The sequence below is a fragment of the Trematomus bernacchii genome, unplaced genomic scaffold (genome assembly GCF_902827165.1).
Source record: "Trematomus bernacchii unplaced genomic scaffold, fTreBer1.1, whole genome shotgun sequence".
NCBI lineage: Eukaryota > Metazoa > Chordata > Actinopteri > Perciformes > Nototheniidae > Trematomus > Trematomus bernacchii.
The window spans coordinates 522278-550025 of NW_022987342.1; the positions used below are offsets into that span (position 1 = coordinate 522278).

At 41.9% G+C, this 27748-nt stretch overlaps 1 protein-coding gene across 3 annotated transcripts in view; it reads left to right on the top strand.

The window, feature by feature from the left end:
* Positions 1 to 225: 225 nt before the first annotated feature.
* Positions 226 to 27748, top strand: part of myh11a (myosin, heavy chain 11a, smooth muscle) — a 31115-nt gene continuing 3592 nt past the window's right edge. For 2 of the 3 annotated variants that reach the window (XM_034130715.1, XM_034130700.1), the window contains exons 1-40: positions 226 to 352; positions 4003 to 4367; positions 4649 to 4805; positions 8429 to 8456; positions 12282 to 12381; positions 12504 to 12530; positions 14420 to 14512; positions 14610 to 14673; positions 15079 to 15177; positions 15338 to 15481; positions 15583 to 15678; positions 15999 to 16117; positions 16258 to 16410; positions 16517 to 16690; positions 16826 to 16999; positions 17088 to 17202; positions 17680 to 17873; positions 18138 to 18259; positions 18360 to 18429; positions 18507 to 18667; positions 18895 to 19003; positions 19157 to 19288; positions 19490 to 19696; positions 19801 to 19938; positions 20045 to 20168; positions 20742 to 20913; positions 21104 to 21316; positions 22759 to 22903; positions 22997 to 23203; positions 23294 to 23398; positions 23549 to 23701; positions 23885 to 24133; positions 24652 to 24864; positions 24989 to 25201; positions 25293 to 25454; positions 26032 to 26160; positions 26245 to 26333; positions 26897 to 27020; positions 27114 to 27322; positions 27573 to 27681. In XM_034130715.1, coding sequence (XP_033986606.1) covers positions 4026 to 4367; positions 4649 to 4805; positions 8429 to 8456; positions 12282 to 12381; positions 12504 to 12530; positions 14420 to 14512; positions 14610 to 14673; positions 15079 to 15177; positions 15338 to 15481; positions 15583 to 15678; positions 15999 to 16117; positions 16258 to 16410; positions 16517 to 16690; positions 16826 to 16999; positions 17088 to 17202; positions 17680 to 17873; positions 18138 to 18259; positions 18360 to 18429; positions 18507 to 18667; positions 18895 to 19003; positions 19157 to 19288; positions 19490 to 19696; positions 19801 to 19938; positions 20045 to 20168; positions 20742 to 20913; positions 21104 to 21316; positions 22759 to 22903; positions 22997 to 23203; positions 23294 to 23398; positions 23549 to 23701; positions 23885 to 24133; positions 24652 to 24864; positions 24989 to 25201; positions 25293 to 25454; positions 26032 to 26160; positions 26245 to 26333; positions 26897 to 27020; positions 27114 to 27322; positions 27573 to 27681 — 5634 coding nt within the window. In that variant the 5' untranslated portion in view covers positions 226 to 352; positions 4003 to 4025. The remainder of the gene's footprint in view (positions 353 to 4002; positions 4368 to 4648; positions 4806 to 8428; positions 8457 to 12281; positions 12382 to 12503; positions 12531 to 14419; positions 14513 to 14609; positions 14674 to 15078; positions 15178 to 15337; positions 15482 to 15582; positions 15679 to 15998; positions 16118 to 16257; positions 16411 to 16516; positions 16691 to 16825; positions 17000 to 17087; positions 17203 to 17679; positions 17874 to 18137; positions 18260 to 18359; positions 18430 to 18506; positions 18668 to 18894; positions 19004 to 19156; positions 19289 to 19489; positions 19697 to 19800; positions 19939 to 20044; positions 20169 to 20741; positions 20914 to 21103; positions 21317 to 22758; positions 22904 to 22996; positions 23204 to 23293; positions 23399 to 23548; positions 23702 to 23884; positions 24134 to 24651; positions 24865 to 24988; positions 25202 to 25292; positions 25455 to 26031; positions 26161 to 26244; positions 26334 to 26896; positions 27021 to 27113; positions 27323 to 27572; positions 27682 to 27748) is intronic. The other variant, XM_034130707.1, reaches the window with a different exon arrangement.

The window sequence follows — 27748 nt, forward strand, 5'->3', positions numbered from 1 at the left end:
AATAGATAAGTTACTTAGTTTACCTTTTAATTATATCGAGTTTTTATTTTGTATTTTCATTTCAATTCACAACATACCTTCCTCTGCATATCTGCACATGCATGTCTGCAGTGCGCATGTCCTTGCCTCCTGCCCTGCTCGCGGATGCTGCCTGCTGTAAGATGATGGAGGAGGAGGTCCAGCTCGTGCAGCTCCACCCTCGTAAAACAGTGCGCTGTTTAAATGGTACGACTCTGAATTTGACGGGGGTCATTTGGACTGTTCGTTTTTGGAGTACCTCGTCGACGCCGGCCGCTCCAGACCCTAACTTTCCAAACCCAAAGCTCCCCTCAACACACATTTCTTCACTCATGTAAGTATATACGTTTGTGTCGCGTGTCGTTCAATGATCAGTGATGCTGCAGTGCACACTTGTCAAACCTCATCCCTCTCACACCTTTTTAACTTTAACGTTGTTTAAGAAAGATGCATTCGTTCCAGGTGTTCTCCTGTATGTGTCAACATTATAAATGAGTAGGCTACATTGAACATTGCTGGAACACTTCATTTTCTTGTCACTTAATGTTCCAATACTGTTATTAACAGTTGTGGGAAGTAACTAAGTACATTTACTCAAGTACTGTACTTAAGTACATTTTTTACAATTATTACTTTTACTTAAGTATAATATTCGAGTACCTTTTCCACCACTGGGTATTACTATTTGAAAAATGTTAGCTTTTGCTTACCAGCTTACATTTTTGACAGCTGTCCTAGCAATTTACTTCACTTCTTTTGTGTCACTTGTTGAGAAAAGTGAGACCTTTAGTCAGGAGCACATGTTTGCAGTAGGCTACATTATGCAATGAGACTAATACATGTCATTCAAACAGCTGCATTTCTATATTTATAAGTGTATTAGAAGGTGAACTAGGTTAAAAAACTGTAGTCCATTATGCTGCACCACTCTGCAGTAGGAGGGGAAGTTAGGTTTGAGTATCTGTGAAAAGATATGCACTCGACTCTAACCATGGAGTTTCCTGTTTTCCAAATATGGTTGTTTAAAGTCGCCTGCTGTCATACTGCTGAAACGGTTGTGGCTGAAAATGCATACACTAATGTAATGTAATGAGAGCTGACAGTTTTCACACAACCCCAATGAAACCTATCAGTGGTGGTTTTGAAAGTTTATTAAACCTTTCCTTACCGTGTGATTTCATTTAATGCCAGTTAGTTAGAAAGTTAGTGAGCTCTCTACATCATTTTGTACATTAATGAGTTGTTTGGTGACATCCACATAAACATACCTTTGTCAGTCTAATATTAAATGTTCATCAGCTAAAAGCAACACGAGCATTAGCCTAATTTGACTTCATTACAATGTCTTCTTCCTAGAAAGCAGGTCATGATGGTTCAGGCTCAAATGCTCAAAGTGTCATAAAATGCCAAGACAATGAATGCTTGTACTGTCACCTGTGACTTGTTGTTTTTAACATCAATGCATCAAACAAAGAGAAGGAAGTTATGTGTTTAAGGGTTATTTGGTTTCCATATTTCAATTTAAATAGACTGTCACTGACATATGCCTACATGAGGAGGGTTTCTCTAATGGGACAAACCAAGTGTCAGCAGTCTAGTTCAGTCTTTATGATTGAATTATGTTTATGCTGTAATACTAATCATCAAACAAATGCATTACTAGGAAGATGATAACAGGAAGAATGCTTGTGAAATAGCCAAGAGAGGAAATGAGTGAAATCATTCACAGGCCCTGCAGGTCAACGTCTTTCACCCACAAATAGAAAGAGGTCTCCTGGGTGACATTTCCACTTGTTTATTATCATTTTTACGACAGATTCTAAAATAAAGTCATTTTTATTGGACACGGCGTAGATTTGTATACATTTTCTCTTCTCAGCCTTGGTGTGATGTTTTCGAGAATCGTGGCCAACAATAATAGTTGAGGATTTGATGATCTTAACAGTAATGTGATACTGCTATGAGTTGATAGTTTGCAGTGATCTAAGCAGGTCAGTGAGATTGTGTGCTAATAAGGGTTTTTATGTGGATTATTCACTTTTAAGAATGTGAACACATTAGTTATTAAAGCGGCATGGTAAATAATGCCACCAAGTGCTGACAAACAGAGCCTAGTGATGTTCTTATCCTCTTTTACATTTCCCCTCAGCCTATATCACCCGGTTATCTTGTGACCCCACTTCAGAAAGCTGTCTTCAATATGCACTGGCTGAGTATTAAGCTCTGTTAACACAACAGAGAGAGAGATGAAAAAGCTTTACAAAGACCTCAGTGGTGAGGAGAGTTAAAGGGGTCGAGGAGGAGGGTCTTGATTGTCTGCACATACTTTATCGCAGGGGGGAGTGTCAGGAAAAGTGTGTTTACTTTATCTGGAGACATAGCTGATCATCAAAGCATCAGCTGGGCCCTTCCTTGATGCCTCAGAAGTTTGCACAGCTCACTGGACTTATCCGCCGGCTCTGCAGTTTTTGACAAATATGAAGTGTCTGCCTGTTAATATTCACGCAATACATTTCAGTAGTTTCTGGGTAGTTTGGTTTGGCTGCTCCCTGGGGTTTGGCTGACCCCTGGGGCACATTTACAGGCTTTCTCAGGAGGCACTTGGCTTTTTTACATAGTTCCCACTCAATTAAAGTTTATGCCAGTGTCAGTGTACAGAGGGGTGGAAAGGGGGGTAACAACCTGTGGACAGGAGTGACTCATAGTCTGTAATCCAGGAAACACTTCATTCCCTGCTTAGTAGTGGGAGAAACATCCAATTCAATCATAATATTGATCAAATGTAGGATTTCACAGGACAAACTTTGTTTTGTTGCACATTAAGACATAAAGTGCAACAAATTTGACATATTTAAAATAATTGCTTCCATGCTTTATTTCTTACTTATATTTTACTGGAGTTGGGTTCACGTACATTTCTGCACATTTGCAGGTATTACTCCCAGACTTGGCAGAGTCCCAGACACTTGTTCATAGTTTACACTGCCTGTAGCATTTAAAAATGAATGCCACTGGCGTCCCATATGAAGCATGTTAAAGCCCCGGGCCCCCCTCGGGCTCTCCGCCTCGCTGTTATCATTTTCAAGTAAACGACGAGGCCAGCAAGAGACATACTATTCCCTATATGGGCTTTGTTTGGGAGTTCACTTGCCTTGCTGTTTAGGTCCGCAGAAAAAGAGTCGTGCTCCAGAGAAGGGGCCCATATATGGTCATCACAGCACGAGACTGAAGCCTCCAGGCAGAGAGACAGGGGGAGAGAGAGAGATGGAGGGGGAAGACATGGAAAACATGGATGTTGTTAATTAGTCACTGACTTGTAATTGAGTACGAGTAAATGCCAGTGAGTGTTTACGGTTTAAGGATATTTCTGTTAACAAACTGTACTTCTCTTTGTTACGGAGTTAATCAAAATCAACTTCCCACACTTAATCTTTCTATCTAAATTAGGGAGCTGAATTGTTTATCCGTCTCCCTTGTGGCGTATGTGAACGTGTCGGCTTGAGAGGGGGTGGACGTGTGTGAGAATGACTGCAGTCTGGAAGTCCCCGATGGATGAAACATGTTAACCCTTTGAGTTACAATCATAGGCAGGAGGTGACTTTAGTAGCATTTGTAGCATACTAAGAGATCAAACTCATCGTGTTCAGTTAACCCTGTGCACAAACTGTTGTCTTTTTACTCCCAAAAATGAAACGGGCAACTAGCAGCAGAGATACAGTTAGCTGTGTTATACAGTTTGAGTTGTGCAGTGTTTCTCTAAAATACAGTCATCTCAATTGATGCATAACTGCAATAACAACCTTTTTTATCAAATGTTAACGCTCTGAATATAGCCTAATTTATTGCCCCTTCATATCTTTTTCTTTCGTGCTTTGTCCCTTATTTCCTCTGTTGCTTCCTTCCTTCCGTTTCAGCTCCCTTCGGTCCTTGCTTCCTTCATTGTTTGCTCTTTTCTAACATCTAATCTCTTGGTTCCTCCAACAGTTGGCCCTCCAACTCAATCCAAGATGTCCAAGAAGGCCCCGTCCGATGACGAGAAGTTCCTCTTTGTGGACAAAGACTTCCTGAACAGCCCCATGGCTCAGGCTGACTGGTCCGCAAAGAAGCTGGTGTGGATCCCGTCTGAGAAGCATGGCTTCGAGGCGGCCAGTATCAAGGAGGAGCACGGCGACGAGGTGCTGGTGGTGCTGGCTGACAGTGCCAAGAAGCTGACGGTCAACAAGGACGACATCCAGAAGATGAACCCGCCCAAGTTCAGCAAGGTGGAGGACATGGCCGAGCTCACCTGCCTGAACGAAGCCTCCGTGTTGCACAACATCCGCGAGAGGTACTTCTCTGGACTTATTTACGTAAGTATACAGTAAAAACATCTTAATGCTCCCACTATCATTCACTCACAGCCTCTCATTGTGTAATTACACCCAGGTATTTATATATTTAAATCATAATCTTAATTATGATACAAAGATGGCTGACGAATAATAAGCCTTAAAGAATCCAAATCCTGTATTTGCTCTTTATCATTGCTTTCTGACCCTGACTTGTTGAAGTCTCCTGACTTATAGAAATACAACACAAACATGTACACGAGTCTCTACACACTAAATGTTCTCGCCCTCTTTTCTCTCAGACGTACTCCGGCCTGTTCTGCGTGGTGGTGAACCCCTATAAAATGCTGCCCATTTACTCAGAGAAGATCATCGACATGTACAAAGGGAAGAAACGACATGAAGTCCCCCCTCATATCTACGCCATCGCTGATAATGCCTACAGGAACATGATGCAAGGTATGATGTTCCCGAAGCTCCCATCTCTTTGGGAAATCCACTTATGCCATTGAGTTATTTTGTGTGTAATAGAGTTGTGTATGTCAAGAGTTGTCTATTCCCTGGGTTGTTTTCTTTATGAGGGACTGGTAGCCTTCCTGGTATTAACACCCAATAACTCATCAAATGTAAATGAATCAATGATATGAAACTAGCTCATGAAAGGGTGGCATAAGAGCTATTGTTACTCATTGACAGTCTTCACACATAACTAAGCTGCTAGCCTCTTGTGTTTGCTGCTAGCTTTAAAGAGCTTGGTATTAGTGTGAGCTTTGGTATCAAAATGTCTCACTTCTGTCTGAGTGATGGTGGCCGGCAGCATTTAGCTCTGTCATGTTGACAAAACCACAACGCTGTCAGGCTGATGGTTTCAAAAGCAGAACTGTGTTTATTATTTTGCACGGCATAAAATCAACTTTATAGTTTACAGCATCTGTCTGCTTTAATGAATTACAAAGAAGTTGGTCATGGAGTGTGACAAAAAGAATGATTCTATGGCCTATTTGAGAGTCAGTGTCTTGTAGAGGTGACGATAGTGGCCCTGGCAGAGTGGTGCTCTCTGCTTACAGTAAATGGCTCTGGGATCAGTCCTTAGAGCAGCTGGTTTCCCAGAGAATCCGTTTCGTATGCTTCCAGGGGGTCGTGCCCACTGGACTCCATGTTGACGTGAGGATGATCTCTCAGAGGAGTTGACATCTGGATGGGGAGATGGGTGGAGGGCAGTAAAACATTTCCTGTTTCAGCAGCCTTATCTACATATTTGTTCTCTTTCGCTCAGTGTGAATACAAACGTTTTTTTCTTGCACGAGAAAGGAGAAATTAAAGTTCCTATAAATGGGTTTGAGAAATAGTTTGAGATTGTACTTTCTGCTTTGGTTTGATGAGTATCCCAATGAAACAGGATGTTTGGACAGGACTTACAGTTAAGTTAGGAAGTAATTGTTTAAAGCGCTCTGAAGAAAGTGGGGATTTTCTAAAATCCTCCAAAAACACACCATTTAATCTCTGCGGCTGCAAACGGAGAAACTGATACATCTGCTAAGTCACTCAGCTTATGATATGGAGGTATTGACCCATGAGAAGCATAAACTTGTTTTTTAAATATACAATAACAATATCATTCATGATATAAAGACGGCTAAGTCTCCCAAATTATAAATGTACATTCCCGGTTTGAGAAAAATGAATAATTCTGCATTCTGCACTAGTCATTGATCCAAAACATTGAAACACGTTGATGATACTTCCTGCACTGACTATAAGCACCAACCACAACACACTCAAGCTAAGCAATGCTTTATGAAAGCTTAAGGCCTCCCAGTACTTTAAGAATGCAACTGTCACTAATATGTGTTCACTGGAGGATTTTAAATTCCACGAGGCTGGTACACAGGAAATAATTGTTTTTACCGGTACAGCTATTGTGTGTAAACATGGTGTCAGAAGTAAACAAGAAGGAGGAGGATTTATCTGTGTTTGTAGGGGTGTTTGGATTATACTTCTTTAGCCCAACCCTGCAAAAGAAGCCATGCAGCTGCAAATTGCAGATTTTGGGAGAATCAGATGCTTGTCACCTCCCAAAACACTATGTGGAACACTCACAAATAAAGAGTATGTTTTGATTTGCTGCTTTTTTCAGACTAAACAAATCAGCTGTTTGCTTCAGCTAATGATATAGGAAGTGACAATTGATTGTTTAAGAGCATGGACCACACATTCAGCTTTTCCTTGGTTAATAAAATGCAAAGGAAAAGATAGAGGCAAGCTTAAAGGGAGGTAATAAACACAGAAGTTGAGACTTCCTGAGGTCCTAGATGTGCTAAGTAACCCACATTTTGAATAAGAAATTAGCTGGTCAATTGAATTTGCTGTTCCTATGTTATGATCACTCTCCTTTGGAATCTAAGTTTTTAATCCTACTTTTTTTTTTTCAACGGACAAGCTTGCCTTTAAGTCTTGCATAATGAAGAATAACTTTTATCCAAGAGCTTTAAGATGCAGGATGGTCTTAATATAAATCCTTCCGATAAGCCTTTGCACACAAGAGTCTTCATTCAACTACCACAAGGTTAAGACTAAATCTGCACATCTATTAGCCTTTATTTAAATAACACTGCGGCCGGCATGGAGTAGTTAGTGCTGATGTATTCGAGGGCTTTCCCATGAACTAGCACCTAATGAAGCAGGATGTCTACACTGAGTGCTATAGTGTGAACAGTTCACATGTAGGAATGGAAGTGGTGCAGAACAGCAAAACCCAGATAACTCGCTTAAGCTTTGAGAAATTCTTCCTGCTGCAATCTTGGCAGAGATCCCATATTTCCAAAATTGTGCCTCAGTCTTTGATGTCCGCAAGATAAAAATGTGAAATTCCCTCAGGGAGTTTGACTGTTTAAAGTCTCACTGCTGTTCCTCTCGCCTCCCACTGTGTTTGTCAGTGGTGGAAAAAGTATTCAGATTCTTCAGTAAAAGTAATTTCAAGAAAAAGTAGTGCATCAAGAATGGTACTTAAAATGAAAATACTACATTACTACAATTATAAGGGAAAGTAAATCTACTTTCATCCACTGGTGTCTGTGGTACAGAGACATTGATGATACCCTTTAATCAGATTTTGAGTTTTAACCTGTAAAGATCAGTGTCACAAAAATATCCTTAATATTTTAAGTCTTTTGCCCGAGACTTAGTGTTGTTTCTGGATGTTTTAGAAAAGCTTACGACTCTGGCCACATCCCTCTCTCTCCATCTGCCTTAATTAGGCAGTACGGAGAGGGAACAGGCTGCATTATGTGTGTGTATGTAAGGAATGGAACCAGTGGAACGGCCGCCAAAAACGAGCATCCGTGCTAGTTTACAGTTTAGGGCCGTCTGCACACTGTAACACAGAGCGATTAATCACAGTACGAAAATCACAATTCCTCGCACGAATGATGCTCTTCACTCGATGAAGATGAAGAATAATAGCTTTGTGTCTTTTCCAGGAGTCATTTACTAAGAGGTCTCATGTCAAACGCTAACAGCAAAGTTATCTTTTCTCACAGCAGTACTCCCTGTACTCCCTGTACTCCCCCAGGAGGGGTATAAGTTGGAGGATACAGTTACAAAAAAGCCTTACATGGACTCACAGTATTATCCCTGGAGTATGTTGGGATGACTCACTGCAAAGCACATTAAGAGTTGATTTTCATGGTTAAAAATCTAAGTATTTGTGGGAGTGACATGTTTGTTTAGGCACAGTGGACTAGAGCCTGCGTAAATCACTCAGCCTCCTGTGCGCACTGAACCGACTCCCAGCTGGTGTCTTAAATGTAACACTAGACTGATCTTTATTCCTGGAGAAGGGCTTGTGGTTTCACATGTGGTATGTACAGTAGTGTACTTAGCTATTGTGCATGACTGTGCACCTCCAGCCAAGCATAGAGGAAGAATAAAATAAAGTCAACGCTCTTGTAATGCATCGTAAAAAAGTACATATTTGCACTTTGTTTTTGCAGATACCTTTGGTTTAGCACGTCTTTTATAAGTGAATACGGTGTATTTTAGACTGGGCTGTCTAACACTGTGAACTTTCTCTGTGTCTTCAGATCGAGAGGACCAGTCCATTCTCTGCACGTAAGTCAAAATCTTTCTCTTCTTTCGCCTTTCCTTCATCTTTTTCCTAGACGTCACATAGATGCTAGAAGGAAAGCTGTGTGTACGTGCAGAGCAGTTACATAATGCTGTTGTAGACACAGTTGAACAAATTAGATACCTGACTCGTCTCTCAGCACCCAGCCCACGTATCAAGATATCATTCATAATATAACAGTTTATATTTTAGAAGATGTTGCTAGTTGCATGCAGAATGCTTTTAGATAATGTTGCAGCATGTTGTATTTAAATGGAGCCGTACTGGATGAGCCTGAATCTGTCCCAGAGGGCTGTCGCCTTGCTCTCCTCTCAGAGCCCCGGTCAGGAAGTGTGCCCTGCGTCCTGATAGGAGAAGCAGATAAGCTCTGCAAATGTTTTGGCTCCATTTTGTTTGTTTATTTTCATCAAACTAATTATTGAGAACTTTGACATCTATCTTACATCCAGAGACTTCTTTTTGTCTGGCTTGATATTTGGAGTGAGCTGAACTTTAGTTTAATTCATAGAAATGAAATTAATATGTGTTTCCTTTCCCCATTTAAGTGTCTTTATGTGGGCTTAGGTCATCATTTGTGACGCTGTATTTCCTACTGTTTCTAGGAACTGTTGGACCTTAGGTCGACCTCCACAAACTAACTTTCCACTCTCACATACTCTACATCCCATCTATTTTTATCTCTGTCTACACACACTAAAAATATGCTGCATTCTTACCTCACCAGAAGGATAACTTCGGAAAGGGAGGGCTTTTATGCAATAAGTCAAATAAGTAGAGACGGTGCACCCTAAATGGACCAACAGTGTTTTATTGTCATACTAATTGACGGATTAATGTACAGTAATATATATCGCAGTATATTCCCGACCTTGTTCTGACTCAACAGTAGCATTTTGCTGCTCAGCATCCAGCGTTCCCAGTTAAGGAAATGAAAAGGCTCTTTGCCCTAAAGGCTTTTTTATCATCTACATTTACAGATGCCAGGATGCTGCAAATTCTTTCATTTGATCGGACCATTTCCTCGACAATTAAGCTTTCTTTGCTAGTATTTATCCCTGTCTGTGTGCGGGAACATTTGTTTACAGTTCTGGTGAACATGAAGATAACTGTTGGATGCTAACGATAGATATGTTTTGTATGTTTTGTTTTGTTTATTTGCCTGTACAGCACTTTGGTCTGGAGGTTTAAAGTGCTATATAAATAAAGCTGTATTGTATTGTATTGTAAACATACACACAACCCTTTTTAAGGTGATAAGCTTCCAAGGAATATGATTCAAGAGAAGTTCAAAACAAACTCTGTATTTCAGTTTGAGCTTCAGTTGGTGGCTGGCCTCTGCAGCCTTATATGGGAGAAATGTTACTGGTGCGATACATGGATTGTCATGTGTGACATGCTCCTCCTGCGTGTGTGTTTACACATGTGTTTCATTGCCCTGTATGTTCTTTGGCGGTATTGTTATTACTGCAATCCATCGTGTAGGCCTTGCATCTGTATAGTGTGACGTTTAGAAGATTTGTTAATATGTTGTCATGGGAGACTTATGTAACTATAATCGTATGGATTTCCTGTATCCTGTAAATTGCTTTGGTATTGACAGATCCAACCAGATAAAGATAATCAGAAAAGCATGGTGGCAAGGCATCAGTTAACATGGTACAACATTGGTAAGATTTCCAGGTGAATTAAGGATTGTTTCAGCAACGTCATAACTACTGAAATACACTTTTTTAACAACTCCCTCTTTTCCAAGAAGGTAGTAAACTTATTGCACTAACTTTGACAATGTGTGTTCAGGTCATTCAAGGAGTGTTTGTATTTCTTCAAATACCTCCACACAGTAGCAAGAATTTGTCATGGGAAATAGCAGGGACTGCTAAATCCATGTTGACATTTCATCTCAACAGGGTCACTAGTTTCCTTGGTCCAATATTCATTGTGTGTGTGTGAAACTCGGACGGAGGGAATAGAATAGTGGCGGTAAAGTGGCAGGATGTTGCCGACTCCCAGCCTGGTCTGACCCTGCTGAGGGCGTTAATGCATCACATGTATACATTGAGGGCTCCCTTTTATTTGTCCAGAGTGTAGGGGTTTCCCTTTTTCAGATTGACTGAGAGGATAAGTGTTTGAGTCGTATACAACTGCTGTTTCTCAACCTTGCATGTACAAAACATATTGAACCATGCATATTGTCTCAAAATACAGTATATATTCTAAGCAGTCTGTCGTCGATCCAATATCTTAAACATTCACAACATAACCAAATAACAAAATAGAAACACAGTAAAGCACAGACACAGAAATGGTTGAAGTTAAAATATGATATTGTTGTACAACAGTATAAGAGGCAGATAACCCTTGCATCAAATGAGCAGAGAACATGTCTACAGAAGGAGAGAATCTTACAGTATTTATACACCTTTTGAACATGTGTGGAACTACACCATTGGATCTTGTACAATCATGTTTCACAATACTGTACCTTTTGACATGGTGTTATCAAACACATGACCATGCAGAAAACACAGACTGCATAGGGAGACTTCATGTACCATTAGTACAGGTGGCCCCTTGTCAGAAACCTAAATGATTAACTCATGGCATGACTTACAGCACTTTATTAGATGTCCATGATTCCCCAAGTCTTAAAACATTCTTCGAATATTCAATCATTTACAAGAAGAAAAGCCGAGATATACAAAACCATAATAAAACACATCAGAATATTAGCAATATGGTACCTCTGGTCAAATATGATAATATGGTAATCTATTTCATCCTTTTAAATCATCCTGTTCTGGTCAGGGACAGTAGTGCTGATGGTAAGAAGGACGTGCAGAAAGAGACAGTTTAATAGACCATCTGAAGCAGCACTCTGCAGTAGGAGCCTGGACGTCACCAAACGTGATCAGGACAGAGTCATTAGATTCCTGTCGGGGCTGCCAAACCCCAACAGGGAGCATCCCATGCCTTTTATGGACCCCTGTCTGAGAGACTGGTGGCTCTGGTATCATTCAACTTTGTCTTTCTAAGTATCCATGAACCTTTTCTGGAAAGAATGTGTTCTAGCTTCTGTTTGAAATGTTTGTTTTATTCAATGTCTTTTAAAAGTCAGTATAACTTTAACTTTTAGGATTGTAGCTTCATTGAGGGTATCTGTCACTTAACTCCTAATAATTCTGTAAATGTCATAATATGTTTCTTCCAGCTATATACTCACTGATTGTATTGAAGTGTTATGGCATTATTGCTGTGGTTCTGACGGGAATCAATACAAAATAGAAAATGTATACACTTTCACCTACTTGCAGATAGTTAGATTTGAAGAGCATCCCGTTAGCTTAGCTTAGCATACAGACTGGAACCTTAGACTGGTGCAAACAAATGTGTTGCACTTCATATACACTTCCCCCAACCAAGCTTTTTTGTCCATATCTACTCTGTTGTCTATCAAATATAGGAAGGAATGCCAAAATATCTTGTTTAAAAAAATACTCATTCTCCTTGTTTTAAACTATTCAATTAGATCTCTAAAATAAGTGGGGAGGATTCATTTAAATTCATATGTGTGGATTATTATGTGGTCGTTTTTAAAAGGATCTGGGCACATGGGGATCTGTGCGTAGTGCCAGGCCTACTGAACAATAACATTTTGCTTTGAGTCAGACATTTGGACAGCCTTTTTCCTTCAATTAAACTGGGTTATTGAAGTGTGAACAGAGCGCCTGTCAGTGCTGCTTATCTTCTTGTTCTCTCTCTCTATCTCCCCTCGGCATCTCTTAATCCCCTCCTCACTTTTTCCTCTCTAGTGGAGAGTCCGGTGCCGGAAAGACGGAGAACACCAAGAAGGTCATCCAGTATCTGGCTCTTGTGGCCTCCTCACATAAAGGCAAGAAGGACAGCAGCGCTGTAAGTATCCGTGTGAAGATCATGTTGTTTCAAAGCGGATCTGTCAGCCAGTTCCCTCACTCTTCAACATGTGTAGCAAACATCCCAGTTTAATCCTGTATATTGCAATTTCCTCCAAATAGCAACAATCAGGAGTACAGTTTGCCTACGTGAGTAAAAGGGAATCCCCGGAGTGTGTTTCTGTGTGTAGTGTTTGTGTGTGCCTTCGATTAGAAACGTGCATGAAGGAATTGTCACTGAGTTACCCCCTCATAAAAAATCTGTTTGTAATCATTTTTCTTACACCAAGGGTCAAGATCCCAAATCTTACTGTCATAGAGTTAGACGGTGTTTACCCTAATATTGTCATTTCTGTATCTTACCCAACAAGACTTGATTTACATTGCATGACCATCATAGTACTGACTCGCGGTCACTTTTCAAACCTACCTAGGTGTTCAGTAGAGGACGTGTCGAGTTTAACACACCTGAACTTTATCGTGTTTGAGTTTTGTGTCATACATTTTTCTTACGAACACCCTTTCACTGCCAGTGGAGGTGATAGTGGGGCCTCCCCGGCAGTGACAGGGTCTCTCACAGATCAACGAGCACAGTGTGAGCATGTCCTGTTCTTATCTATTAAACACCGACTCCCCCCCGCACCTTCCTCTCTGACCTCCGCCCTCCTCCTCGTCCTCTCACCTGCCATCTGCCCTGACTTTGCCAGCACTTCAGTCAGGATGAGTAAGATGGCGTCCCCAATAGACGTTGATGGTTTGTGGTGTTGCTCTGGCGCTGGTGTAGGTATTGGAAGTATAACTGTGTGGGTCAAAGCAATGCCTCCGTCGCTATTGACCCCATCGAGCCTCAGGGTCACTTCCCCAGACCTTACGCACTCCTCAGTAAGACTTCAAGGCTCCCATGGACCCCGCCCAACCAGAAAAACAAAATCGGGTCTCTCTTTTTTCTCTGCTTTCACTTTCTTTTTTCCTCAGGCACCATTTTGACTCATCAACTTGCTCATTAGCTATCTGCTCGAGCGTTTTATTTAACCAGCGTCTGAAGGACAATCGTTCTCAACAGCTCTCTTTCGCTTTCTTGCCGTTTGCTTTGCTCTATTTCTCTTTTTTCTCCTTTCTTTCCCCCAGTGACCTTTATGAACAAGACCCTCCTCTCTGTTCTGCCAACTCTGAACTGCTCCTCTTCAGCTGGTCTGTATCTCTCTTGTTTTTCCTTACATAAAAGAAAATAATGTACCACTCAAAAATAACTCAAAAATAAGATTGATGAGGAGTGAAACATGTCTAAATATGTCCATCACTAATCAAAGCTCTAATCACTGTTGCCATCTTCATCACAACATCAAGTCATGCCCCTCTCCTCTTTATGGTGTTAGCTCGTTTACATGGTAGCAGAAGGGAGTGTTTTTAAGCAGGAGGTAGAGATCTACAGCGCCTGACCTTGGTGTTAGTCAGACAGAGACCACTTTGATCAGGTGGATTAGCTGGATGCACAGAGACGGGGTGTCTGCCTCATTTACAGCTGCCGCTCCACCCACCAGTCCGCCGGCCTGCAGTCACGCTGAAAGGAAATCTCATCCAGAAGGCTGTTTGTGAATCAGAATCATTTTAAATGTCTCACACATGAGTGGAAGTACTTTAGCAGGATTTATCAAAGGTTGTGTAATGTTAACATTATCCAGATTCCTCATCTGACCAGAAGAGACGTCACTCCTCGGCCTTACTCTCTGTCTTCCCATCAACAACAGCAGATCTCCTCATTTTGAACACTCTCCCCGCACTGATGGACAAGCCATATGTCTGTGTTACATAATATACTGAAGAGTATCAAAGAAAGTCCGTAAAGGAATATATTATAATGGAGCTACTAAAGGATTTACCTGTTGGTAATATTTCTGATCAGTTGAGGTTGAGTTTATTTTTTCATCTTGTCGCTCACACATTAACGACTTCACCCATCACCACCTACTGCACACCCACCTCCAGTAAACAGATCAGTGTATAATATTGATGTTTCTGTTTGCCACTGTTGTCACCAGGGGGAGCTGGAGAAGCAGCTCCTGCAGACCAATCCCATCCTGGAGGCCTTCGGAAATGCCAAGACCATCAAAAACGACAACTCATCCCGATTTGTGAGTTTTAAGATGTAGATGAATTTTGTCGAAAGGCAATTTTTGATAATCACACTTTTTCTATCTGTAACATTTTCTCTCCGCGTCTCTCTCATAGGGTAAATTCATCCGTATCAATTTTGATGTGACCGGCTACATCGTTGGAGCCAATGTTGAGACTTGTATCCTGTCTGTGTGGGACCTTTTGGTCTTAAAACTCAAAGATGCACATTTACAAAGGAAATTCTATAGCCTTAAAAATGATATCTGATATTTTGTATCAAATCAATACCACTTTAATCCTGGTTTGGATGTTCCTTTTTAGTAAACGTTTATTTTGCCCAATACACTTTTTCACAATGCTTTCCAATCTTTGGGAAGTGTTTTTTAAGATAATAGTATACTAGATTAAAATAGAATATTTGAATGTAAGAATCAAATCTGTAACGCATATTGGAAATCATAGAGATGGAAGCAAATTAGGAACAAAGTGGCATTGAACACTGACCTTCATAAAGGGGCTGAACCGAAGTGTATTTGCTAATCTCTCCTCAGTATGTGTATTCTTTAACAGCTGAAACTCTCAGACCTGCTGGAGAAATCTCGCTGTATCAGACAAGCAAAGACAGAAAGAGCCTTTCACATCTTCTACTACATGATCGCCGGTGTCCAGGGGAAACAGCGCGGTGAGTTCAAACATAATGCGCCTTCTTTTCCATAATCTCAGTTATATTACTTGCTGCTGAACAGTTACTGTCGCTTAATTGAACATATGTTGTACATCAAATTCCCAGAAAGTTCATCAGTTAACCACAAGCTGTTTAACGTAGTGTCTTATCTTTTCAGAGGAGCTTCTCCTGGAGCCCTTTAGTAACTACCGCTTCCTGAGCGCTGGTCACGTTCAGCTCCCCGGCCAGCAGGACGATGAGATGTACGAGGAGACCATGGAGGCCATGAGGATCATGGGCCTGACCGATGAAGAAAGACTCGGTATCAGAAATGACTTTGATTAACTCTTGGAGAATGAATGATAGGTGTGGGTGCTAATGCTGTTTCTCTTTGATGCTAACTGTCTTTTCCCTGTGTTTCAGATATCCTGAAGGTGTGCTCCACCGTCATGCAGCTGGGAAACATTGAGTTCAAGAAAGAGAGGAACCAGGAGCAGGCCACCATGCCAGACAACACCGGTCAGACACCACAACTTCTCACTATTAAAAACTTGATACCATAATTCGTAACTACGTGTTAACATCAAATTCTACCAATTTCACAATATACTATTCACATCAACTTCTAATTTGCTTATTTTCCTGACATTAATCATTTTCAAGTCTTCCAAAATAAATATCTAAGAAGATAACAAAATATACAACCAATCCACTTGTTTTTGAAGACACTAAAACTTTTAACAATACATTTTTATATTCACCTCAACTTACTTTGTACTACAGCGGTACATGTAGACATTTTTTTAAAAGCATCTTGGTGTTAATTGTTCTCCCTCTAGTGGCCCAGAAGGTGTGTCACCTGCAGGGTATCAATGTGACAGACTTCACCCGGGCAATCCTCACCCCTCGCATCAAAGTGGGCAGAGAGGTGGTGCAGAAGGCCCAAACCAAAGAGCAGGTACTTAACCGTGGTACACCATAAGAACATTAAAACAGATACTGCACATAATAAAAACTTCCCAAACTCGACATCTGAGATTAAGTCAACTTCGACACTCTGATCTCTCATCTGATATTATCTGTGTGTGTGTTTGTTAGGCCGACTTTGCTATTGAAGCTCTGGCTAAAGCCGTGTTTGAGCGGCTCTTCCGCTGGATCCTGGGCAAAGTCAACAGGGCGCTGGACAAAACCAAACGCCAGGGGGCCTCCTTCCTGGGAATCCTCGACATCGCCGGCTTTGAGATCTTTGAGGTGTGTACAGTCAGAACTCAACAAGCTGTTGTGTAGCTTGCTAAACACACACAAACATATTTTATTTATAATATACATCTTCACATCTGTTTCTGGTTTTTCACAGGACAACTCATTTGAACAGCTGTGCATCAATTACACCAACGAGAAGCTGCAGCAGCTCTTCAACCACACCATGTTCGTGCTGGAGCAGGAGGAGTACCAGAGGGAGGGCATCGAGTGGAGCTTCATCGACTTTGGCCTGGACCTGCAGCCCTGCATCGAGCTCATCGAGAGGCCGGTGAGTGGCTTTGAGATGATAAAAGAAGCAAGGGCAAGCCAAGGATCATTTCCTGCCGAGAGCAGATACTTTATGGTTTGATTTGTTTTCATCAAAAATGATGTCATATAACTAATCACAGCATATTCTCTTCAGAACAACCCTCCAGGCGTCCTGGCCCTGCTGGACGAAGAGTGCTGGTTCCCCAAAGCTACAGATGTCTCCTTTGTGGAGAAACTCATGAACACACAAGGGAACCATATCAAATTTGCCAAAACTAAACAGCTCAAGAGCAAGACAGAGTTTTCACTGTTCCATTATGCTGGGAGGGTGAGTATAAGGGGATGTGTATAATATGATTCAATTGGAGTCATTTCAATGAAATCTCAAATAACATTGATATTGTTTTGATTTTTAGGTGGACTATAACGCCACCGCCTGGCTGACCAAGAACATGGACCCTCTGAATGACAACGTCACATCGCTGCTCAACAACTCCTCCAGCCAGTTTGTGCAAGACCTCTGGAAAGATGGTAAGAGTGACTGGTTTTAGCCAAACACAGCCTTAGTTAACAAACAGAAGAATTCAAGTGTTTAATAATTGGACCACAGGTACTCTGAAATGTTGATGTGGGTTGCTCTGAAGCCTCTCAAGCTGTATCACTGCTACTAGTTTGCTTAACAATATCTAGAGAAACAATGAGACCTGGTAGCTTTACATTACTTGAGAATCATCCTTTTCTCAGTAATAACAAACAATACATACGTTTCAAAGTCCCGACATTCAAATGAATGGAATAGAGATAAGGGAATTACTGCACATATTTCCATCTGGATTCTCTCAGTTCCCTCCAAACAAAACATTGTGTCTTTCAGATTATTTTGAAACAAACTGTGCATATATGTGAATGAATTACACTAGAAACCAAATAAATCCAGCACAGTTCAACCATTTAAACCAGTAAACACACGTTGTTCCTATTAACATAAGTATGTGTTGTCTGTATCAGCGGACAGAGTGGTAGGTCTCGACACCATAGCCAAGATGTCAGACAGCTCTATGCAGAGCGGCTCAAAGACCAAGAAGGGAATGTTCCGCACGGTGGGACAGCTCTACAAGGAGTCTCTGGCCAAACTCATGACCACACTGCACAACACCCAGCCCAACTTCGTGAGGTGCATCATCCCTAACCACGAAAAGAAGGTAAAGCAAAGTGCATTGACGATAAACGTGCTGTATTTTTTACATAGTGAGGAAAAAGTCAGTATCTTCGGGGATCTACTAGCTTGTTTTCCCAGACATCATTTCACAGGAGGGCAACTGCACAACTTTACATCGATATTGTATATTCCTTAAACTGTAACATGTATTATATAACATAGGAAAACAAATATACACATGATGCAGTATCCATTTAGTATTGAGTGTTAACCCAAAGTACTAAGTTTAGAATCACATTCTCCTCAGGCCGGCAAGCTGGATGCGTTCCTGGTCCTGGAGCAGCTGCGGTGTAACGGCGTGTTGGAGGGGATCAGGATCTGCAGACAAGGATTCCCCAACAGAATCGTCTTCCAGGAGTTCCGCCAGCGGTTAGAAGATTTACTAACTTATAATGTGCTGCTAGAGTTTGTATTTCAGCAAACTTGTCTTTCATTGCTAAGCATCTGTGTGTCTTTTCCTTGCTCATAGTTATGAGATCCTGGCTGCAAACGCTATCCCCAAAGGTTTCATGGACGGCAAACAGGCCTGCTGCCTGATGGTAAACACATACTTTTAAATCTACAAAACAATGTATACCTCAGCCTCCTTTTGCTCACTGATCTTCTGTCTGTGTAGATCAAGCACCTGGACTTGGACCCCAACCTGTACAGGATCGGACAGAGTAAAATCTTCTTCCGCACAGGAGTGCTGGCCCAGCTGGAGGAGGAGAGAGATCTGAAGATCACCGTGGTCATCATCGCTTTCCAGTCGCAGGCTAGAGGCTTCCTCGCCAGAAAGTATGAACACACAGAACCCCCTCGCATACTTGACCACTGTGTTACAGTGTTCACAAGCTCAATATATCTAATAATATAACATATTTTAGACTGTACTTTAGCCCTTTTTATCTTACATTTGATTGAGGCTTTCCCTAAATGTTTGCCGTTTTTAACACAAAACAATTAGATACACATTGCTTTATGTAATACATGACACATTTCTTTCACTGTTTTATTTTTTAAAGGGCATTTGCCAAGAGGCAACAGCAGCTCACAGCCATGAAGGTGATCCAGAGGAACTGCGCTGCCTACCTCAAACTCAGGAACTGGCAGTGGTGGAGGCTCTTCACAAAGGTCAGCTAGTTATTCTGCATAGAAATAAAACAAAACTATTTCATTGTTTTATTCTAAGCTTATAAAATATTTTAATGTAGCCACACAATAAATTCTTGTCTTGCCTTTATAGTATTTTAAATCTCTTACCATGCCTATCCTCCTGACCTGCAGGTCAAGCCTCTGCTGCAAGTGACCCGGCAGGAAGAGGAGATGGGTCTGAAGGATGAAGAGCTGACGAAAGCCAAAGAAGGCGCTGTAAAGTTTGAATCGGAGCTGAAGGAGATCTCCCTGAAACACACATCGGTAAACGACTCAAACACATTTATAAACATAGTTTGTTTTGACTTGATGTCATATCCATTTAAATGTGCTTGAGGTACCAATTTGATGTTCCTTTTCACTATTTCATTGAGTGATTCAAAGACAATGAGAACAAGCTTTGATTCAAAAGGAATCTACTGACATTGAAGCTGAGCTGAATTGTTTCTTGTCCGTCTGACCCAGGTTTTGGAGGAGAGGAACGCACTGCAGGAGCAGCTCCAAGCAGAGACAGAGCTGTACGCCGAGGCTGAGGAGATGAGGGTTCGTCTGGGAGCTAAGAAGCAGGAGTTGGAGGAGATCCTCCACGAGATGGAGGCCAGACTGGACGAAGAGGAAGAACGTGCTCAGGCTTTGTTAGTGGATAAGAAGAAAATGCAGCAGCAGATGCAGGTCTGCACATATGTGTTTTTTGTTTATAGCCGTTGTTTAGATGAGACGCTTTATGATCAGCTACAGTATGAAGCCGCAACTGAAGCTGCATTATTCTTTTTTAGGAATTGGAAGAACATTTGGAGGAGGAGGAAGATGCCCGTCAGAAGCTGCAGCTTGAGAAGGTGACCTGTGAGGGGAAGGTCAAAAAGCTGGAGGATGACATTCTGGTGATGGAGGACCACAACAACAAGCTGCTGAAGGTGAGTGTGGACAAACAACCCCCTATATTGGTCAAGCAATTATTAAGAGAGCTAATGTATCGAAAGGAAAGAGTGGATTTCAGTAACTATTCATTGTGTTTTGTAGGAGAGGAAGCTGATGGAGGAGAGGATCGCAGACTTCAGTTCCAACCTGTCGGAGGAAGAGGAGAAGTCGAAGAACCTAACCAAGCTTAAAAATAAACACGAGTCCATGATCTCTGAACTGGAGGGTAATTATCTGTTATGGATTGTCATCAGTGGTGTAGTGGTCGTTGGACGCGGGGGATCGCCGTTCCCCCACTTATTTGGAGCCCCCACTTTTTTGAAGCATGATTTTTTTGAATAGTCTAATAAATATAAAATCATTGCCAGTGTTATCAGTTGCAAGTGTGTATTTGTTGTAATAATGACGAAAACATAATACATTTCACAGTAATTATAATAAAAAATTGAAAATGTCCTTAAAAAATTATGATTCGTCATCACGCTCGTGACACCACCAGCTCGCCGCCCGCCGATTTTGCAGCAGCTCTGTGTGTGTGTTGAGCGCAGCGCCGTCTGCTTTTTGCAGTATAGTAACTAAAGTAGGACTAAGCATACCGGTAGTTTATGTAGTCTGCCCGTTTTGTGAGTGCACGTGCGCACTTGTGGCATTGTTTGGGATGACCTAATTAAAATAGCGTCCACCCAGTAAAACATCCCCACTACACTACTGATTGTCATGTATTAACATCCAGAAAACTAATATTGGTGTCACAGTCAGAGACTTTATGCTAACTGTTATCTCTCTGCTGTACTCATAGTCCGTTTGAAAAAGGAGGAGAAGGGTCGACAGGAGCTGGATAAGGCTAAGCGTAAGTTGGAAGCAGAGTCTAATGACATGCAAGAGCAGATAGCCGACCTGCAGGCGCAGATCGCTGACCTCAAAGCCCAGCTCGCAAAGAAGGAGGAGGAGTTACAGAACGCCTTGGCCAGGTAAAGGGACCCGAGGAGTAATACAAAAAATCCATTTACATCTTTTAATACATTTCAAAGCCAAGTAACTCCATACATCTGAGGCAGAGCTGCACCTTCTTTATACCATGTATACTTGGAATACTTCTAAAGTTATAATGTTACCATGCTTACATATATCCTCATCAATGCAATCTTTTCCCCCCCTCAGGTTAGAAGATGAGACAGCTCAGAAGAACAACGCTCTAAAGAAGATCAGAGAGCTGGAGGGACACATCTCCGACCTGCAGGAGGACCTGGACTCTGAGCGGGCGGCCAGGAACAAAGCAGAGAAGATCAAACGGGACCTCGGGGAGGAGCTGGAGGCCCTCAAGTCCGAGCTCGAGGACACCTTGGACTCCACTGCCACACAGCAGGAACTGAGGTCAGCCACACTATTCTCACATATAAAGTGATATAATGTAACGTTCCTATACATCAGGGCTATTCAATTAGTTTGGAATGGGGGCCGGTTGATGAAAATGATCCAAAGCAAGGGGCCGGGAAAAAGATGGCTTGAAATATGAGCAATCATATTTAAGAGCTTCAGATACAGTAAATACTACAACAGCATAGTGGAGTGCATATATTGTGTTTAATTCAATCAAACAACATAGCCCCAAGGCCTTTATAGATCTAAATGGCAAGTTCAGAACTCAGTAGGCCTACATGTTTCATTTGATTTCATTTAGGTGAAATTATCTAATCATTCACACAGAGATGCAATCAATGACAGGAGTTGTCACTACAGTATAGTAGGTGGGTTCGAAACCCGAGCCCGTCGAAGTTTTCAGGCATTGTCTACCCCTCTATCTCTCAATGTAACACCCTCTCTGGAATAAAGGCACTATGGCACAAAAAAAAAAAAAAAAAAAAAATCTTAAAAAAAAAAAATTGATTACTTTTTAACATTATACTCAAAGGGCCAGTAAATATCACCCCGGGGCCGGATTTGGCCCGCGGGCCGCCAATTGAATAGCCCTGCTATACATTGTGTAGTACTGCACTTTTCAACAAAACATTTTGAGGTACTTTATTTTTCTACTTCAGTACAATTGAGAGGAAAGTAACTGCCCTACATTTATTGACAAAAGGTTTTGTGATCAATTAAAAGTTAAAGTAAGTTTGAGAAACCGGCTCGAGATACACTTTTTGTTATATTCCATGGAATGCTCTTAACATCCCGATAGCAATGAATATCTTAAGTGCTTTGACAAAAAATCCATAAAAAAATGTCATCTGTGGAAGCCGTAGCGCTGTAAAAAGCACAACCAATCATTTTAGCCGGCCCGGCTAAAATAACTGGATGGCCTACCTGCCTGTCAGCCTTCCATCTGTGCACAAACTTATCTCGTGCCCTCATTGGTCATGTGCGCGTTCGTGTGTGTTGGAGGAGGGGCTCTATAAGGAAGTGGCAGATTTTTTCCGGCTGTGTATTTTCAAATTCTAGAGCACTCGAGCTGGTTTCTCCAAAATTACCTACCCCACCTTTAAGGTTCAGATTATTAATACAAAAATATAAATTATGACCAAGAAAAACAATATTCTACTATTAATGACATCCTATCTAGCAGTCAGTAAAAGCAACCAGCTGCATCATTAGTGCTGCACATAATAATGTATCAATAATAATAAATCAGTGATAAAGTACACGAATAATCCTGATGTAGGCCATTCTGCATGATGATTACTTTTACTCGTGGTATATTTGAATCCTACTGCATTTGTTCTATTTGTTGTTCTGAGAATGCATGTGTACAATAGGAATGTGTTAGTAATACATTTGTCATACTTGCATACAAAAATGTGCGTGATTAATCCATCCAGGGCCAAACGTGAGCAGGAGGTGAACCTGCTTAAGAAAGCCATTGACGACGAGAACCGGACCCACGAGGCCCAGGTTCAGGAGATGAGACAGAAACACACGCAGTTTGTGGAGGAGCTCACAGAGCAGCTGGAGCAGTCCAAACGAGTAGGCCGCCAGCGTTTATACACAGTTGTATCACCTTTAATTTTTTTCCCGACACATAGGATATTGATCTTGTATTTCCTCTCACCCGCTCAGGTGAAGTTAAACCTGGATAAGGCTAAACAAGCTCTGGAGAAGGAGACGTCAGAATTGACCGTGGAGGTGCGCTCACTCAACCAGGCCAAACAAGATGGCGAGCACAAGAGGAAGAAGCTGGAGGGTCAGGTGACCGATCTGCAGACACGCTTCACCGACAGCGAGAAGCAGAAGGCAGAGCTGGGAGAGCGCTGCTCCAAGATCACTGTGAGTGGCTCTCAGTAGCTACATCAGTACTTCACATTTGAAAAAATGTGCATTTTTAAAAGCTGAAAATGCATCTTTGCCTTCATACAGGTTGAGCTGGAGAGCGTGACAGTCATACTGAACGAAGCAGAGGGAAAGAACATCAAACTGAGCAAAGATGTTTCCAGCCTTACCTCACAGCTCCAAGACTCACAGGTGACCAGACTTAGCAGGATTTATAAAACTTAAAAAGATGTGTTATAATGCCAATACAATCTATATGTCATCTTTGCCGTGACAAAGACACAAAATATTGCTTGCTGACAATCAGTCAGATCTGACCTTTGACCCGATGTGCTGTTGCAGGAACTGCTGGCTGAAGAGACGCGTCAGAAGCTGCAGTTCTCTACAAAGCTGCGGCAAGCAGAGGATGACAAGAACAGTTTGCAGGAGCAGCTGGAGGAGGAGATGGAGGCCAAGAGGAACGTGGAGAGACACGTGTCCACCCTCAACATCCAGGTCAGAGCTCACACTAGAGAATGTACAGGTTCATTTATCATATGGTTAAATCATAAAGAAAATATCAGGGAGGAAAAAACAATTAACACATCAAAAAGGGTTTCAATGATGTTTTACTGTATATGAGATGAAAATGGTACGGAAATAGTATAGACACTGTCTAAAATGTTCTTCTGTCAACAGTTGTCAGATTCAAAGAAGAAGCTCGACGAAATGACGGGAAACGTCGAGCTGCTGGAAGAAAATAAGAAGCGTCTGCAAAGAGATTTGGAGGCAGCGAACACGCAGTTTGAGGAGAAGGCCTCCGCGTACGACAAGTTGGAGAAGACCAAGAACCGTCTGCAGCAGGAGCTGGAGGACACGCTGATGGACCTGGACAACCAGAGGCAGAATGTGTCCAACCTGGAGAAGAAGCAGAAGAAGTTTGACCAGGTCAGTCAAATCTGAAAAGGGGTAACACTAAGAGATAACAGTTAAAGGATTAGTATTTTCTACTGCATCTTGTTTTATTAAATGTTCCTTTTGTCTATTTTTTAAATTGAGATTTCAATAAATTAAAGTGTTAATACAAATATTCTCATATGTGGATGATACATTTCCCGTCCAATATTGATTTATTTTATTTTTTTAAATTACGTCTGTTTCTTTTATTATATTCCACCAGTGTTATATATTATTATTTGTATTATTACTAGTATAACTATTAACTACTATTTGGTATGTCTTCTTAACACCTTTTCTTAAGTTACTTATTCCTATTGCTCAAATAGATTTTTACTTTGAAAGAGTTGCCAAAATAAAATGGGGGAAAAATAATAAGACAAAAATAATTACACATTACAACCTTAAAATGCCTTTAATCACTATTACCAAAAACAGCTTGAGTATATATATTAGCAACATACTCCCTTAAACATTATCAATGGTTTGCTTTCTTCCCTGGTCTCCAGATGCTGGCAGAGGAGAAGAGTATCTCCAGTAAATATGCAGATGAGAGAGACCATGCAGAAGCCGAGGCCAGAGAGAAGGAGACGAAGGCTCTTTCCCTGGCCAGAGCTCTGGATGAGGCCCAGGGTTCAAGAGAGGAGCTGGAGAGAGCCAACAAGTCCCTGAAGATGGAGATGGAGGACCTGATCAGCTCCAAGGACGATGTGGGAAAGAATGTTAGTGCTGGTTTCATTTAAAAACATCACTGTGTTTGCTTCTGGACTAGTCTGACCAGTGGTTTGACTCATTTCTTTATGAAGCCAAAATACGGAAGTTCATTTAGCTTTCTGTTGATGGCAGGTCCACGAGCTGGAGAAGTCCAAGCGAGGCCTGGAGGGGCAGGTGGAGGAGATGAAGACCCAGCTGGAGGAGCTGGAGGACGAGCTGCAGGCGGCTGAGGACTGCAAGCTGCGTCTGGAGGTCAACATGCAGGCCCTGAAGGCCCAGTTCGACAGAGACCTGCAGGGACGAGATGAGATGGGAGAGGAGAAGAAGAGGCAGCTCATCAAGCAGGTAAAGAAGCTAAACAATGGTTGCCCTTCAAATGAAAGTATGTGTTCTGGTCCAGCATTGGTAATCTGAGCAATGCTGCTCTCTGCTGCAGGTCCGTGAGCTGGAGACAGAGTTGGAGGACGAGCGTAAACAGAGAACCCTGTCGACCGCAGCCAAGAAGAAGTTAGAGACGGACATGAAAGATATGGAGGGACAGGTCGAGGCGACCAGTAAGGGACGGGACGAGGCCATCAAGCAGCTCCGCAAGCTCCAGGTGAGTGGAGGGATGGATGAGATGCAGCAGCAGCATTTTAGTTTCAATGCACATTTTTGCTTTTATCATTTACATGTTTTTGAGTATTAGATTATTTATTGCCATAGAAGTTTGTAGTGTTGTAGTTTCTTTTTGAGATGCATGTGTTTTTTTGTTTGGTCCTTGTTTAATAAAGATATCATTATCAGAAGAATTACCATCTACCATCTAAACAGCTCTTTATATAGAAATCAATTTCCACTTTGGGATCAATAAAGTATATGTAATTTAATTGTAATGATCTGGTAGGAAGTTATAGCAAACTAGGAAAAAAGAGGGTTTTAACTACTTTATAACAAACTCAAACTGGAACTTGTTGACTTCTCAACTCTGGCGTTATGATATTTCCTTATGTTCTGCTAGTTCCTGAAACTTACTGTATTTGGTGTGTTTATGTGCTGTAAACTCTTCAGTGTAATGTTAAATGGAGCTCTTCATCAACCATAAGAACAAAGCTCTGGCTAGTACTGCACTGTAAATGTATCACATCATTAAACCTCCTCTTATTGCTGCCTCTGTTTCTCCTCCTCACCACCAGGCCCAGATGAAGGACTACCAGAGGGAGTTGGACGATGCCCACGCTGCCAGAGAGGAGGTGCTGACCACCGCAAAGGAGAGTGAGAAGAAGGCCAAGGGTCTGGAGGCCGAGCTCATGCAGCTACAGGAGGTACCACGATAGATTCCAAACAAGACAGCACATTTGTTTGTGAGCTGATTGTTGAAGTAAAGGATTCACTTCTCATGTGTACAGGATCTGGCCGCAGCTGAAAGAGCACGGAAGCAGGCGGAGGCCGAGAGAGACGAGCTGTCTGACGAGCTGTCCAGCAACTCCTCTGGAAAGTAAGTGGAAATGTTACTCTGTTTCGTTGTCTGTTTTATAGTGGTGCAGGAAGTATGCATTGTTGTAGGCTGACCGGGAGGTTAGCATCGTAAAGGCTCCCTCAATAAAAAGCCATATGATTTTTGCATTGGATGTTGGAATATTGCAGAGAGTAAGGACCATTTTTGTTGGCATATATTCAATCTCCAAAAGTGAATAGCTAACGTTAGGCTATAAACAAACGACATCATGGTTACATGACTCCATGTCATCACCGCTATGCTAAAGGCGGCTAATGTTTGGCATGTTTAGTTGTTTCATTTAGTCGCTTGTTAGCAGCCACCGTTTTTTAAACCCATAGAAGCTTCAGACATTCACCAGTGGGGACCTAACCGACGTATTTTATGTTATTGAACAAAACATAAAAATCTATATGTTACCTACGCATTTTATTCCAGGCTTCTAACCAAAAGCTCAATAAAAAAACAGTGTGAACTCATCCCTAGCTTTTAGGATTCATTCCTGCACCAATCTATTATATAAAGAAGAAAGGTGTTGTTAACACTGTGCTACTCGTGTGCAGGTCCGCCTTGGCAGATGAGAAACGCCGTCTGGAGGCTAAGATCTCCCAGCTGGAGGAGGAGCTGGAGGAGGAGCAGAGCAACATGGAGATCATCAACGACAGACTGAGGAAGAGCACACAGCAGGTGACCCTGACAGGAGCAGCTGCTTGAGTCATAAAAGGCCACACAAAAAGGGCAGAGGCCTCATCCATGTCTTTATGTGTGTTCCCTCCACAGGTGGATCAGCTGAACAACGAGCTGCAGACGGAGCGCAGCACCTCCCAGAAGAACGAGAGCGCACGGCAGCAGATGGAGCGCCAGAACAAGGAGCTGAAGGCCAAGCTGCAGGAGATGGAGAACCAGGTCAAGTCCAAGTTCAAGTCCTCCATCTCTGCCTTGGAGGGCAAAGTGGTACAGCTGGAGGAGCAGCTGGAGCAGGAGAACAGGTGGGGGGCACAGAAAGAGTCAAATAAAATGTGTTTTTCCAATGTTACGTAATTACACTTATGACAACATACCATGGCCAAGGGGACAAATCCGTCTAAAAATGTGTATGTAATGCCTGTAACATCAATATTATTTTGATTAACACATTCATATATATTCAAGGTATCATTTCAACAACTAGTACTAGCTTTGGGTTACTTTTTGGTTACACTCTTTGTTCCTTTCCTAAACTCTTTTGTGTTCTCTCAGGGAGAAGCAGGCATCTGCGAAGGGTTTGCGCCAGAAGGACAAGAAGCTGAAGGAACTGATCATTCAGGTGGAAGACGAGAGAAAGCAGGCCGAGCAGTACAAAGACCAGGTATGATGTTTGTGAGTTGGAGGATATGTCGAGTTGATGTTCAATGTGGTACTAGGCTTTCTTTAAG